Source organism: Chanodichthys erythropterus, chromosome 11 (genome assembly GCF_024489055.1).
Source record: "Chanodichthys erythropterus isolate Z2021 chromosome 11, ASM2448905v1, whole genome shotgun sequence".
Classification (NCBI taxonomy): domain Eukaryota; kingdom Metazoa; phylum Chordata; class Actinopteri; order Cypriniformes; family Xenocyprididae; genus Chanodichthys; species Chanodichthys erythropterus.
The window spans coordinates 14,987,715-15,002,972 of NC_090231.1; the positions used below are offsets into that span (position 1 = coordinate 14,987,715).

Here is a 15,258-nt window from a genome sequence, read left to right on the forward strand (position 1 = left end):
TAGAGGGCACAGCTCAATCAAACCTTTCAGCTGTGCTGCCATTCTGGACTGCAGAAGAATAGGACACAGGAAAAGAAAGTTCAATACACTTACTTTAAAGGGTTAGTTCACTCAAAAATTAAAATTCTTCTGTCATTTATTACTCACCCTCATCGAATCATGATTCAGATCGCGTGTCAAACTGCCAACGGCTGAAATCACGTGACTTTGGCGCTCCGAACAGCAGTTTCGACACACTGATTCATCTGTGCTCTGCTGCTTCCTGAAGCAGTGTTTTGAAATCGGGCATCACTAAGTAAGTCGTTATTTTGTTTTGTTTTTTTGGCGCTCCAAAAATATTCTCGTCGCTTTATAATATTATTATTGACTGTACTCACATTAATCGATTTAAATATGTTTTTAGTACCTTTATGGATCTTCAGAGAGGAAGTGTCCATTGCTCCCTATGGAGGCCTCACGGAGCCATCGGATTTCAACTAAAATATCTTAATTTGTGTTCTTTAGATTAACGAAGGTCTTACGGATGTGAAACGACATGAGGGTGAGTAATAAATGACAGAATTTTCATTTTTGGGTGAACTAACGTTAACCTTTTAACAAAAAAACACAAATGTGATGTTTATAGTCATTGTTGCTTATTGCTATGGGTGATTTGAATCATCTAAGGTCAGCAGCAAAGACATTGCTTAATAAAGTAAGATTAAATACATAAAGTACATTTGTATTATTTAACATTTTATTACTGCCAGTTAGCATTTCAGTGTTTTTATTCATTTTGAGGAATACTGAATCTGTTTTTTGTGCAAATGAGATGAGTAAATGTATGCTTACAATAACCATCATGTTTATACAGTGCATACAAAGCCTCTGCATCTTACTCTCACAACATGGGGACAGAAGAGGTGTCAGCCAGTGAATGGGGAAACAAAGTAACTTGCGTAACATATTTGAAAAAGTAACACATATTTGGTAGTAAATGTAAAAGTAATGCGATACTTTACTAGTTCCTTGAAAGTAATCTAATTAGTACATAACTCAAGTTACTTGTAATGCGTTACTCCCAACACAGATGCCTGAAATGTATAAAAGTGATCATTCAATTCTGATACACATGTTGAACAAACAGTGGTTATATAGATCTGTATTGTGGATATATATTTCTCCAGGCTCTGAAGGTCTCATCACTGAATCTGTCCTTGCCGAGGATCTGGAAGTGTGTTAACTGTGATTACCGGCTGAAAGAGAGTAGAATGAGAGAGCTGTCATCATATCTTTCAAAACAGCACCTTACAACATGATCTACAATTTGAATTTTCACGGGGTCTTACCATACTAGACGTGGGACAGCAGCACTGAATGACCTTGCAGCAGTATGCAGCTAAAGTGGCAGAAAGAGCAATCTGGACTGAAAGCACCAGCTTTTGTAATGCAAGGTAATTTTCAAAACCTGTCTGTAGGTGGGTAAAAAGATGAAAAAGTCAAGTCATTTATTCATACAGCGCTTTATACAATGAAATACAGACTGTAGCTTTACAGTAATGAAAATAACAGCACTGATGTTTCAAAATTCTTCACTTATGAAACAAATTCAATTTTAGCTGTAAAGCAGCTTTAAAAATGATTCATATGTCATTATTCAGCTCTATTTTGTTGATTGAATTTAGATTAACAGTGTCAGTGTAGCAAAGTTCAACTCAATTCAACTATATAAAGAAGCTCTACAGAAGACATTACTGAGCTCAAGTCAGTTCAGTTCAATAACAGTGCAAAATTCATCAATTATGAAACAAGTTCAATTCAGCTATAAGCAGCTCTACAGAAAGAAATAGTGTTGTTATTCTGCTCAAGACAGTTCAAAGTTAATTCAGTTCAGTTTAATAAACTGTTGAAGCTGCAAACAAGCACATAACCGCTTTACAGAAGACAATAGTGTTATCATCCAGCTCAATTCAGTTTTGTTCTCATTCAATAGTGCAGTCAAATCAATAATTAAAGACAGCAATGTAAGTTGTTCTCATTTTAACATGGATTAAGAGAACTAACAATTAGCTGTTACAATTTTGTGACAGCATTCATTAATGAACTGTGTGCCTGGCCTCTCCTACCCAGAATACCATATGAGAACTGTTACAATACATTTTCATGACTTACTTCTAAATGTCTACATATTGTCCTTTGGGAGGGTTCTAAATAAGGATCCCAACAATGAAGTAGGGAAGTGAAAACACTTAGGTGCAGTAAAATGCAGATCACAGAGGTTGTACAGGCCACGACTTGCATTCCTAAACAGGCCTTCAGCTGGGGAGGAAAAAAAAAAAAAATCCAAACACAGTGTTATTGGACGCACAAAAACAATGACATTCTGCATGTTTGGTGACCAAAAGGTCATATTTCCTTATTGAATTAAATAAAATTATGTGTCTGAAAACTTACAGTTGGGAGGTGAAGATTCTGTGCAGCTATTGCCAACCGTCCAGCGATAATTATCTATAACAGTGAAAGATCAGGACATATTATACATGGTGTCTTCAGAAAACATTCAGATTTCAGCCCTTGGTTTTTCTCTCTTACCCACATCAGGCTAACCTTGTTTCAAAATAGATTTACTGACTGATCTCTGGTGTTGGACTTGATTTGGAAAGGCACTTTTTTCTTTATAATACCCCCATGGAAGTTCAGCAAAAATGAAACCATGTCCAGGGTAGACTTTGAGGCCCTCCAAAACAGCATTGTGTCAGTCTGTACATAACAATATGTTACTGTTTAATGAATTGTTTTGTGTTTCAGAACTGTTTTACCTTTAAAAACCTATATTAGGATGTTGAAGCATGTTATCCTATAAGATCAGTATGTGTTCAGTAAGTTAACTTATTTTTATTTCCAGGGTTTTGGTTAAATGTCTGAAATAAGGTCTGTGGTTTACACAAGCTCTAGATATTTTCCCGTTTTATTGCATGACATAAAATACATCAGTAATACCCCTTGTGATTTTTACAGTTTTCAACAAATGGCTAAATGGCTCTTGACTAAATAACTTCTTTTGTAACTTTAATAAGGATTAATCTATATTTAATTTATACAAGAGATGAAGATATGAAGAGCTGTGTTACTTTACAGTTCAATATATGTACCTAGTTACTACTGTTAGACCTACCCGAAAAACTTCAAGCACTGTTTATTTCATTCTTTGTTCTATTACTTGTTTTTTGTTTATAGATAAACAATATATAGCCTTAACAAACTAGCAGACTAGATTATTTCTAAATAAACTCTCTTATTGATTTGTTCTTAATTTATGACTGACTGTTTACTTGTCTTTAATAATGTTTGAACTTTATTTTAGTTAGGTAAGTAGTTTTTGCTGTGGTATCGAAATTGGAATTGTGAATGGTGAAATTTCACAAAATTTCTAAAATTAAAATTTTTAGTGTCATAACCTTATTTATTAGAATTTTAGGTCACATTGGTCAAAAACAATGAAAATATGTATGTATGTATGTATGTACAGTATGTATATCTATCTATTTTAAAGGATTAGTTCACTTTCAAATTTAATTTTCCTGATAATTTACTCACCCCCATGTCATCCAAGATGTTCATGTCTTTCTTTCTTCAGTCGAAATTAAATTAAGGTTTTTGATGAAAACATTCCAGGATTATTTTCCTTATAGTGGACTTCAATGGAGCCCAAACGGTTGAAGGTCAAAATTACAGTTTCAGTGCAGCTTCAAAGGACTTTAAACAATACCAGACGAGGAATAAGGGTCTTATCTAGAGAAACTATCACTCATTTTCTGAAAAAAATAAATAAATAAATTATATAAGTTTTAACAATAAATGCTCATCTTGATCTAGCTCTCTTCTTCTTCTTCTTCTTCTCTATTTGAATTCCGGCAGTATAGACACTTGCTGCGTCCCAATTCGCATACTATGCGTCCTAAATAGTATTCGAAAAAAGAATTAGTATGTCCCAAATCGTAGTATGTTGAAATGAGTATTCCAAAGATACCCGGATGGTGTACTTTTTCCGGTTAGAATTCGAAGTGCAGATCCGTGCACACTTCTAACGGCTAATATTAACACATTGCGCTGTGGACGAGGATTCGATTAGAACTACAAATACGAATAAAAAGTGTTTAAAAACTACAAACATGACGGACGTGCGAAGTACGACGGTTAAGATAAAGGGGCTTGAATGATTAATAAGCAGTGTCTAACCTGACAAAAAGATATTTATTAAATGTTATCCACATTATATTACATCTGCAACAGCATTGTGAACTTTTATAACGATGTGTTTGGTCATTAACTTTTAAATGCATCATTATGCAAAGATGAGGAGAGTTTTCTGCATGAAAGACCCATGACTGGCAGATCAACGTGCGACTACATTTCTCTCCGAAACAGAAGAAAATAAATTTAATTCAATGTGGAGGATTTTAACTGTGACAAGATGATTGACAGGGTAGTTTAAACAGTTACAGGTTGAGTAACTAAGCAACAGAACGTCCGTTAAAGACGCAGTTATGACGAGGTGGTATGTCCCAAAACTTGCATACTCTTCTACTACACACTCAAAAGTATGTACTTTTTCTTTACAAAAACAGTACATACTTTTAGGACGTAAGTAAGTAGGCGAATTGGGACGCAGCAACTGCTAAGTGTATTACTGCCCTTCACAGGTCAAAGTTTGAACTAATTGTTATATACTTGCACTAGCATATTGTATTTGACAATTTAGTTCAAACTTTGACCTGTGGAGGGCAGTAATACATTTAGCAGCGTCTACACTGCCGGAATTCTAATAGAGAAGAAGAAGAAGAGAGCTAATTCAAGATGAGCATTTATGGTAAAAAAAAAAAAACGTATAAAATTGTAATTTTTTTTTAGAAAATGAGTGCTGGTTTCTCTAGATAAGACCCGTATTCCTCATCTGGGATCGTAAAGAATGCTTTGAAGCTGCACTGAAACTGTAATTTTGACCTTCAACCGTTTGGAGGCCATTGAAGTCCACTATAAGGAGAAAAATCCTATGTTTTCATCAAAAACCTTCATTTCTTTTTGATTGAAGAAAGACAGAAATGAACAACTTGGATGACATGGGGGTGAGTAAATTATCAGGAAATTTTAATTAGAAAGTGAACTAATCCTTTAATTTTTTTGTGGTGGTGCCAGTGAAAATTTTGTCAGGGCAAGTAAAAATGAGCTACTGGCCCGAAAGGGCAACAAAAACCCTTTAGCGTTGAGATTTATTCACTGAAATGAAGAATGTGACAACTAGACCCAGTCTTACCTTTTTATCAAATATTGTATAATTTTCAGTGTTTTATTCGTTTTGTTTTTTAGTTTTATCAAATAGGCCTACTTCATTTTTATCACGTAGCCTATGTATACACATGTTTAGACATTCATAATAATTATATAATTAACTGATGTCTCAATTCAACTTCTGTATTCAACTTGCGAAAAAAGCGTAACTGCCGTCGCATCAGTTACGCTTGTTTCATAAGATGAATACGGAAGGCATAGGACATAACGTAAGCTGTGGAGGCATTACACTTTCTTCGTAAGTTGAATACGGAAGGCGGTCTGGCAAAAGCTAGTTATTTTACTTTATAACGTGTTAAATATATTTTTTTTTCTTACACAAACGCACCGCTTCAGCCGTGTGGAGTACATTTATAATAGATGGATGCATTTTTTTGAGTTTCAAACAGGCGGTTTCCGTGTACTGCCATTATAAAGCTTAGGAGCATCAGGGTGATTGTCTGAAAGAAGAAAGTCATATACAGCAAGAAAAAGTATGTGAACCACTTGCAGAATCTGTGAAAAAGTGAATAATTTTAACAAAATAATACAAAATGCATGTAATTTTTTATTTAGTACTCTCCTGAGTAAGATATTTTACATAAAAGATGTTTACATATACATGATGCATTCATAGTAGACCCCCCGTCTTGCATCGTGTTTCCTTCAGGAGCATCAGTGAATGTTTGAACCTTTTTTAATAGTTGTGTTTGAGACCCTCAATTGTCCTCAGTGTGAAAAGATGGATCTCAAAATCATGGAAAGGGTTCAAATATGCAGAAAATACTGGAAAATCAAAGAATCTGCAGGACCTGGAGGATTTTTCAGAAGAGCAGAGCTCAGTTTAACACAACACAAAACAAAAAAACAGTCGTAGATCATTCATGTATCCACACACAGTATTGAGAACCAATGGTTGTCATACTGAGAAATAGGGTTATTTTAATTCAGCTATTTTTTTGTCTTGTGGATTATTTGTAAACATCTTTTATGCAAAATATCTTACTCAGGAGAGTACTAAATAAAAAATTACATGCATTTTGTATTATCTCCTTTATTTTGTTAAAATTATTCACATTTTCACAGATTCTGCAAGTGGTTCACATACTTTTTCTTGCAACTGTATACCTAGGATGGCTTGAGGGTGAGTAAGTCATGGGGTAATTTTCATTTTAAAGTCAACTAATCCTTTACGATGACAATTGATTGTGTTAAATGTGAAGTGTAGGCTACTCACGATCACGGAGGTACCGCCGCTCACTGCGTCTGCAATCGTGGACATGCCATTCACATAAAACAACAAGATCGCAAATGACAGAAACACTGCCAGCGCAATCTGCGTTACCTGTAAAGAACCACAAAACATTTACGAAAATTAACCACGGGTGTATTATATTAAATAGTTCCTTTAGCCTGACATTTGTAGCTACTGTAAAAACACTATAACCACGAATTTGCATTTGTTACTAAACCATGCTTATAACAATAATCAATCTGCCAAAAAAAAAAAAAAAAAAAAGGTTACTCCAGTTATTATTCTGTACAGTAATTTTTCACATCCATGAACAAGAGTTTGTAAGCAAAAAAAAAAATAAATAAAAAAGTACACGCACTCCTAGTATTTTGGGTTCAGCCTCCAGGTATTTGAGTTTTTGGTTGGGGTTTTTCTGAAATCGGATGTCCAGAATCTCTCCTGGGTTCCGATCTTCCCAAGACTCAGTCTGAGGTTCATCTGTCGACGACATTTTCATGATTAAAGGAATTAATAAACACTTACATTTATAAACACAACAATTAAGCCAAACTTATTCGTTTCGATTCCATTCAGCAAACAAATCTATAAATCTGTGAATTTCTCAGAGAGAGAGAGAGAAAGGAATCCCCTTTTCCTGGAATTCCTGGAGCAGTCCTAACAAAATGAAGCGGAAAAATAACTCGCAGTAATACAAAAACAAACGTACCTGCCATTTTGTTGATCCCAGTAGCCTAAATTCTCTCGAAAATACTTTGAAGGTTTTAAAATACTTAATTTATCCACGCACTTCTCTCTTCTGTTTTGGAGTGTATTGGTCCCGCCCCGTTATGAAATCGGGTTCAAGAGCATCTGAAAACAGTTAGTCAGCTGACAGCAGACCCGATACTGAATAAAAGCCCCAAATATCCACAGACTTATATCGTCTCTCTTATCGTGTCTCTTAGTTAGGGCTGTAGTCTGATGACCCTTACAAAAAACAAGTTTACTCAAGTGTGCTATTAGTATACTTTTTTAAACTAAAAATGAGAAAGTATTTACTTTTTATGTACTCAATGAAGTTTTTGGCAGAATATGTGTGGAGTGACACGAGTTACATGGTGATGCTCCAGAATGGTGTATTCGAAAATCTGCTAAGAAATCTAATAATAAATGCATCTCTGCCACAGTGAAGCATGGAGGAAGAGGTGTCACTGTGTGCGGAGCCTATTTAGCTGCTGCTTGAGCTGCTTCACTGGGAAAAGGCACTTAAAGGTGATAAAGAGGATCTTTTTGTCGACTGAGAAACCAAAGACTATTACTGAGTTTTTGAAATGAGCGCATGCGTAAGAACAACCCCCCCTCCTTTCGAGGGAACGCCTCCCAAATCTCGTGCACGAGTATTGGAGCACGAGTGTTTACCACCGGAATTCGCTGTATCGTGTTAGTTATTCATTATGTCGAACTCACCGCAGGTAACTCATAATCTGCCGTTGTTACTCCTGTCTCCGGACAAAAACATTGCATGCGGCGCCTGTGGAGTGTGGAAAGTTACTGGAGCGCGCAGCCGCGCTCGTCTCGCACAAGGAACGTCACGGCAGTGATCGACAAGCCAGATTGTCAATCACGTAAACGATTGGCTGATGTTTTTAAGGCCCTACCTCGTGCACAGATGATGTATATTGATATTATTCCGTAAGACCTTCGTTCATCTTTGGAACACAAATTAAGATATTTTTGATGAAATCTGAGGGTATCTGATCCACACATATAGGCAGCAACGTCATTGCACCTTATGACATCCAGAAAGGTAGTTAAAAACATGGTTAAAATAGTCAGTGTGACTACAGTCAACCTCAATCTTTTGAAGCGACGAGAATACTTTTTGTGCGCAAAAACAAAACAAAAATAATGACTTTATTCAACAATTTGAACTGTTGCCATATAGTGAACTCAGTGCAGGCTTCCTTGTTTTCATCCAAATGCCAGCTCATTATTGGCCAGATCCTATTTTGCCATGTTTGTCTTGGCCCTTCTCTTTTTTTTTTTTTTTTGCCCAGTAGTGTATACTTGACTTATACTGAAAAATCTAGATATATATATGGCATATAGCCTACTTGCACTCAATGTTTCGATCGATATAAAATATAATTATATATTCTAAGTATACTTGGCTTGTAGTTGTGTTCACTCTTTTGATTGAAGACCATTAAATACTTTTTTAACACAGTTTTACTGCCTTATAAACTCACACGTTTTGGCATCCAATATATTTGATGTTTAAAAATATTGATTTATAATGAAAACATGTATGTTCCTATTTCTAGGTATGTGAATTTTTGTGTAGCACATGGAAATATACTTCAAATCTACTTAAAGTGCAGTTATTTCAAGTACAAATATTAATACCTAAACAAAAACAATATAATTTATATTATACAAATTATAATGTATTATGTAAAAAAAAAAAATATAGGCCTATATATAAAGAGAAAACTAAGTATGATGTTAAGTTCACTTAAACAAATCATAAGTATGCACTATAAAACTACTAAATTAGTAGTTTACTGAGAGTATACTTCTATAGTGTACTTTCATAAACTAATAAATATGACAAGCATTTAAGTAGTAAACTATTAGTATACTTATAAGTTCACTTGTAGTGCAACTAGTTGTGTACTCAAAGTTGTTACACTTAAAGTATACTTTATACAGTAAAGTGGGCCAATTTAGTCCCCAAGTAAAAATATAATTGAACTTAATAAAATGAACTTATTATTTTTTTTGTAAGGGGACCCACAGCACAGTTGTTTAGTCTGATGTCTTTCATGAACAACTTGTGTTCATTCAAATGAGGTATATTCATTTTTTTCATTCATGTGTGTTTTGTAAAAAAAAAATAATAAAAATAAAAATTAAGAATGTAATTCTAAATGCAATTCATTGAAAGTGTTTGAAAATGATGTGTGTGTAGCATTGCATAAACTCAGAAACAAAAGACTTGAACGCTGTCACTTGTAAAGTTGCAAACGTTTTACAGAGCAATATTCTTAAAATAAAATGTTGGTATGTTTAAATGAAATATACAGCAGGCTATTCTACAAACAATATCTTTCAATTTTTTGTTAAAACTGTTTAAAAATGATCAAAAAACACCGTCTTGAGAGGTAGTTTTTATTTTATTTTATTCCAAATAGCATCACAAGGCATTCACACATACAGCCATTCACACAAACACCTTCAATAAATGTTTCAAACACAAATGTACATTTATCTTCATCATATATAAATTATAAAAATAGAAACTTAGAATACAACATATCTGTACATCAATTAACATATTTATTTATTCAGAATAAACAACAAAGGGCATGTAACACTAACTGATCTGCTATTTTTATGATTATTAACATAAAACCATTGTGGACAAGTCTAACTACATCAGATTTATCACGGTACAATAAGAGGGTGAAGGCGTGTTATAAACTATCACCATAAACTCAAGAGAAGATCAAGATTTTGTGAATGAGAAGTTTATGGGGTTAAATGTACCTGTTTTATTATTTTACTGAGCACTGACAAAGAGATCTATTCAGAAGACAAGATATATTGTTACCTTCACTTTGCTTGACAATGTTACAAATATTTGTTTTACAAAAAACAAAAAAAATACAAAATAAATAAATGGAGAACATACAGTAGATCCAAGTTATTCTAATGGAAAATGGCAGTAAATGGCATTTAATGTGGTCCAACCTTTAAGATGGCAGTTTTACACTTAGGAAGAACTCCCTCTAGTGGTGAAAAGAGAATTAAAAAAAAAAAAAAAAACATGTTTGAAAGATATTTCTCACATTTTCTTCAATATTCACAGATATTTACATACTCCTGAAACAGACATCATTATGGCTACATAAATAGAACACTCATTGTACTAAGAGTGCTTTAGGTTACGCCGTAGCTCCTGATCGTTGTATTACAAATCTGGAGCTCTGTATTCATGGCTGCTTTGTCTCATGCACTTTAGTGGGGCTAAACACACCTTCAAATGGCACATTCTCTGTCCTTAAAGGGAAACTCAAAACAATCAAACATTTCCTTCACTCTTCATTTCATCTGACAACTTCATGCTAAACAATTTAAAGTGACATCCATCATCTTGTGGTCCTTTGTCTGTGCAGATTATTACGAACAGAACATGCTACATCTGGTCCCTATACGGATGGCAGTGGATGCACAAAACACAGCCAGCTCCATTCCAGAGAAAAATAACTGCCTTGCTCTGGGAATGTGGCTGGTTTATTTTATAGTGGCCAAATTCTCACCATCTGCTATCAGTTCACAGGTTTGACATGCTCTCTCCTACTGAGAGAAGATTGCTAAATAGTTGTGTTACTCATTTTCTCTCTCCAGTAAGACTTTGAACACTATAGGTCAGGACCGGCTCATGTTCCCATGAGGGCACACTCTTTGGAGGTCCATTTGAGTTATTATTTCCATATATCCTACACCAAGGGGCCCGTTGAATCAGCTTGTTCTGTATGCTCTGAGGACCCCTACAATCCAGCCCTGCCATAGGCCACAGTACCTTCATTAGCAGTACATTAGCAGACCTCTTATCTATAAGGCAAAAAAACAAATCACGTTTCCAGTATCGCTGTCATTCGGTCATTAAATGCTGCTGTGAAGCATCAATCACAGAGCTATTTTTGGTGACAAATCAAATCATTTTATTTCAGTAATCGGCCCAGGATGAGCAGATTCTTCACGACTCTGCACTGCTCTGGTCGGCGGACCATTTGAATCCTCAAAGAGGAAGCGGACCGAGCAACTACAGAATTACACTCACAGATGCACAGACTATGTCCACGTGTGTGCGCGTGGCTTTGAGGATGGTACGCAAAAGTGCTCATGATGTCGCCCATCCGTCTGATCAAACATGCAAAAACAGTAGGATAGACACAGCATGTTATGTACACAGGAGTGAACGGACTGGATGCTGTTGTAACGGAGTAGTAGAGGAGTCAATTGTGTATGTGCTTCTTTGTGTATCTGCGCATGTTAATCGTATTTTTGGAATGTGTATCAGTTTCTTTGATTGTCTGCTATCCTCTTCTCCTCCAGCCCTCCATCTGTGTTTGTGAGCCTTTCACAGAATTTACTTTCAAAAAAAAAATCACGCGTTTGCTGGTCAGATAGAGCTTTCTTCGCACAGTGCCAGTGGTGCTCCTCTTAGGCAAGCCATCTTAGACAACTCCTCCTCCATCTCACGAAGCCCCTCCCCCAGCCCCTCCTCCTCTCCATCTGGCCCCGCCCTTTCTCTTCCATCCAGCTCCTCTGCCAGGTTCACAGCGGACTCCTGCAGTTTCAGTTCACTTGAGTTGGTGTAAAAATGCCTGCCGTTGTGCCCACCCATACTGTGTCCGTGACCGTTTAGCGTCCCATTCCTTTTCTCTGTCAACGGAACAGCCTCCGACAACAGACTGGCGCTGCTTGGAGACTGCGGCGTGTCTGTAGAAGGAAGCAAGTCCCGCCCTTTTTCCAATGTGGACGATGAGTGCCCGCCCCCTCTCATGCCACCTTGTCGTTTGTAAATTAGAAACAACAGGATGCCACCCAACACAAAACCTATGACGAAAAAAACGATGTGCGAGGCCAGGAAGTGTCGGCTGCCCGCAATGGCCACGTTCCCCTCCATGCTGGGGTTTTCGAGGGTCAGTTGGTATTCGGCTCTGCGACAGGGTGGCTGATCTCTGCCCACTTCATCACATAGGCACTTGTAGGTGCCCAGGCTCTTATTTGTGACCTGCACCTCCAGGTCATAGTTGTGGCGGCGGGTGTGACTATCAGGGGGATGCTCCCAGCGGCAAGGACGAGGAGACACCTGCACACAAGAAAGCAGGATGCGCAGACCCAGCACGACACGCCTTTCAATTACAGGTGGGGAACAAAGACCTAAAGTTACAGAGAAAAAGTGGGAAACAGATGATTAGGTCACAATTTTCAATGCAACAAAAATGTGTTGCATGACCCCCTTGGGACATGGGAGCCACTTCCTCTCTATTTCTATATATATGCTACCCAAGGCTGCAATTATTTGATCAAAAATACAATAAAAGCTATAAAAAAATAGTATTTAAATGTTATTACAATTTAAAATAACTGTTTTCTATTTTAATATATTTTAAAATGTAATTTATTTCTGTCATGGCAAAGCTGAATTCTCAGAAGCCATTATTCAAGTATTTAGTGTCAATCAAGAAACATTTCTTATTATCACAGTTATATTATTATATATTTTGTGGAATCCAAGATACTTTCTTTTGTCAGGATTCCCTGATGAATAGAAATCTCCAAAGTAGAGCATTTATTTTGAAACAGAAATCCTTTGTCACTTTTGATCAATTTATCATTTATCTTTCTGAACAAAAGTAATTTAATAATAAAAAATTATGAATTATTAAAAAAAATAATATATATATATATATTCTATTTTTTTAATAATTCATATTTTTTATTATTAAATTACATATATATTTATTATGTACACATACACTAATATTAATGTTATAGTGTAATATTATATATATATATACACACACACACACTATAATAATAAAAATTCACTATCATTTCAAAGCAACAAAAGGTAATGTTGCGGAGAAGGTGGTGTATAAAGATACAACACAAATGCAAAATATTCTTTAAGAATGGATAGATGAACATACATGAAATATAGTTGTTCTCAAAACTGAGAATGTATAAAACTGTATGTATATTTGGTTATTTCTTAAAACACAATTTGCACATTTTTCTAGGAGTCGTTTCTGCTTTTACTCCATTTAGTGTATTTGCTATAAAAGTATGTATTCACACCGAGAAAATTATTGTCTGTGTTGCCACAGTGACAGATGGTATACAGACATTAATACCGTCAGACTTACCTTCACCATTGTTGCATTGCCTGACTAAATCTTCTGCTTCAAACACTCCATGAGGCCTGAAACATAAATGTAACTATGTGATGACAGCGAACAAAGAGTGTGTGTGTGTGTGTTTGGGTGTTTTAGAGGAATTAATATTAAATAATTAACAGATTTAAAAGGGAATTAAGGGAATAAGAAGAAGAAGAAAAAAAGTTCTAAGTCTAATCTGATATGTTTGATGTAAATTATATGAAACAAATGTGAGTTATAGCATATTTTCAAATCAAAACAGTGAAATTTCATAAAAAGTTGAGTAGCTTGCATCCCTGAAGGCCTGTTGGTCATTCAACATTACTCTTGTAAAACAGTTGTCTACATTTTATACATTTATATAGCATAACTTTTCTACGTTTAAAATACACTTACAATGAATGACTGCTATTCAAAAAAACATACCTACTTAACGCAGAAGAAGCCACCATAAAGCATAAACTAAACCGGGAGCAGAATGAGAAGAGAGTCCACTTGCGAGTTGCGAAAGAATGGGTCTTCTTGGTTTTTCAGTATAGTATTTTTTTTTTTTTTAAATAGCCTTAACTTACTCATTCTACCCACTCAAATAATAGGATAAGACAAATAAAATGAGAAAATAAATATTCTATTTTTTTTTTTATAGCTCAGACAAAATCATGGTCCTCATATGTCTTTATGTGTCTTTAAGTGTTTGTGTGTAACATACATGAGCATTGCACAAGTTTTATTTTCATGACTCCATATGCAGCCAAGGCCTCGGGCACGTGCACACATCTCGCAGGTAGAGTACCGAGGACAATTCACTGTGGGTAACTTCTTCAGAGAGCGAGGAGAGCCCACAAGAGTCTCATTCTACAGCCGAGAGATAGTATAGTCAGTTATGCATTCACTAGTCTTTAGGTTAAAGATACACTACTGTTTTATATCACAAAAAAACTACAATAAAACAATATGTAATTACTTTGTATAGCAATATGTTATTCACTGGCTCCTGTGCAGAAAACAGGGGGATTTCTTCAATAAGAGTTGCATTCGGACCAACTACAGCGACATTGTGTAGCTCTCCATGATCTATAAATACACACACATGTATATAAACCACAAATTATTAAACTGAATCAAGCATATCAATCCACACTTGGATGACGATAAATGACAAGATTACATTTTTTTTTCTGTTTAGTCTCTCTTACCTGTTCCAAGGTGCAAAACAGTGGCCATGTTTTGCTTTGTGCCATCAGAGGGCGTAACGGCAAGTTTAGTGTATGTGATGCCATTTCTGACCATTAATGGCGCTGCCACAACACTGTTCTCCATGAGCGGGTGATCACGCATGAACGTCAGCACTTTATCAGGCAGCTTCAGGGAAGACTCAAAGCCCTGCTCCTTCAGAGCATTATTCAAACACTGAAAGTGGAAAGAAGAGAGGAAAGAGATTATGACAGATTTAAAGCAGACAGTAATGATAGCAGGATTGCCAGGTTTTCACACCAAAACTTTCCCAGTTGCCACTCAAAACTAGCCCAATGGTGTTACAGGGGATGTCCCGTGGGATAAAATCCACATTTTTTGGTGGGGTTCCCATGGTGAAGTTCATTTCCTCTTGTGAATATATATATATATATATATATATATATACACACACATATATATATATATATACATATATATACACACACACAGTACTTTGTATACTGCTAGTTGTTTTGGATTTATGTATCTGCCAAATACATAAATGTAAAGGCTGGAATACAGATTTTA

General features: G+C 35.7%; 2 protein-coding genes across 2 annotated transcripts in view; both read right to left on the reverse strand.

Moving 5' to 3' along the window:
- Positions 1 to 704: 704 nt before the first annotated feature.
- Positions 705 to 7,422, reverse strand: LOC137030434 (membrane-spanning 4-domains subfamily A member 4A-like). Its single transcript, XM_067400745.1, has 7 exons — positions 7,269 to 7,422; positions 6,921 to 7,039; positions 6,545 to 6,652; positions 2,434 to 2,487; positions 2,152 to 2,298; positions 1,329 to 1,451; positions 705 to 1,235 (listed from the first exon to the last, which is right to left on the reverse strand). Exons 1-7 carry the CDS (start codon positions 7,273 to 7,275, stop codon positions 1,182 to 1,184), a joined length of 612 nt encoding a protein of 203 aa, XP_067256846.1. The 5' UTR covers positions 7,276 to 7,422; the 3' UTR covers positions 705 to 1,181.
- Positions 7,423 to 9,710: 2,288 nt separating this feature from the next.
- The window catches only part of sema4f (sema domain, immunoglobulin domain (Ig), transmembrane domain (TM) and short cytoplasmic domain, (semaphorin) 4F), an 81,226-nt gene continuing 75,678 nt past the window's right edge, over positions 9,711 to 15,258 (reverse strand). The window contains exons 10-14 of the mRNA XM_067400480.1: positions 14,691 to 14,904; positions 14,459 to 14,568; positions 14,204 to 14,349; positions 13,483 to 13,538; positions 9,711 to 12,493 (exon numbers count right to left, since the gene is read on the reverse strand). Coding sequence (XP_067256581.1) covers positions 11,730 to 12,493; positions 13,483 to 13,538; positions 14,204 to 14,349; positions 14,459 to 14,568; positions 14,691 to 14,904 — 1,290 coding nt within the window. The 3' untranslated portion in view covers positions 9,711 to 11,729. The remainder of the gene's footprint in view (positions 12,494 to 13,482; positions 13,539 to 14,203; positions 14,350 to 14,458; positions 14,569 to 14,690; positions 14,905 to 15,258) is intronic.

Bases quoted from the DNA above. Each gene is read 5' to 3' on its own strand.
- LOC137030434 (XM_067400745.1), bottom strand. The intron at 2,488-6,544 runs GTGAGTAGCCTA...TCACTGTTATAG, and splicing joins GCGGCGGTACCTCCGTGATC to ATAATTATCGCTGGACGGTT. The intron at 1,452-2,151 runs GTAAGTCATGAA...ACCCACCTACAG, and splicing joins CAATATGTAGACATTTAGAA to ACAGGTTTTGAAAATTACCT.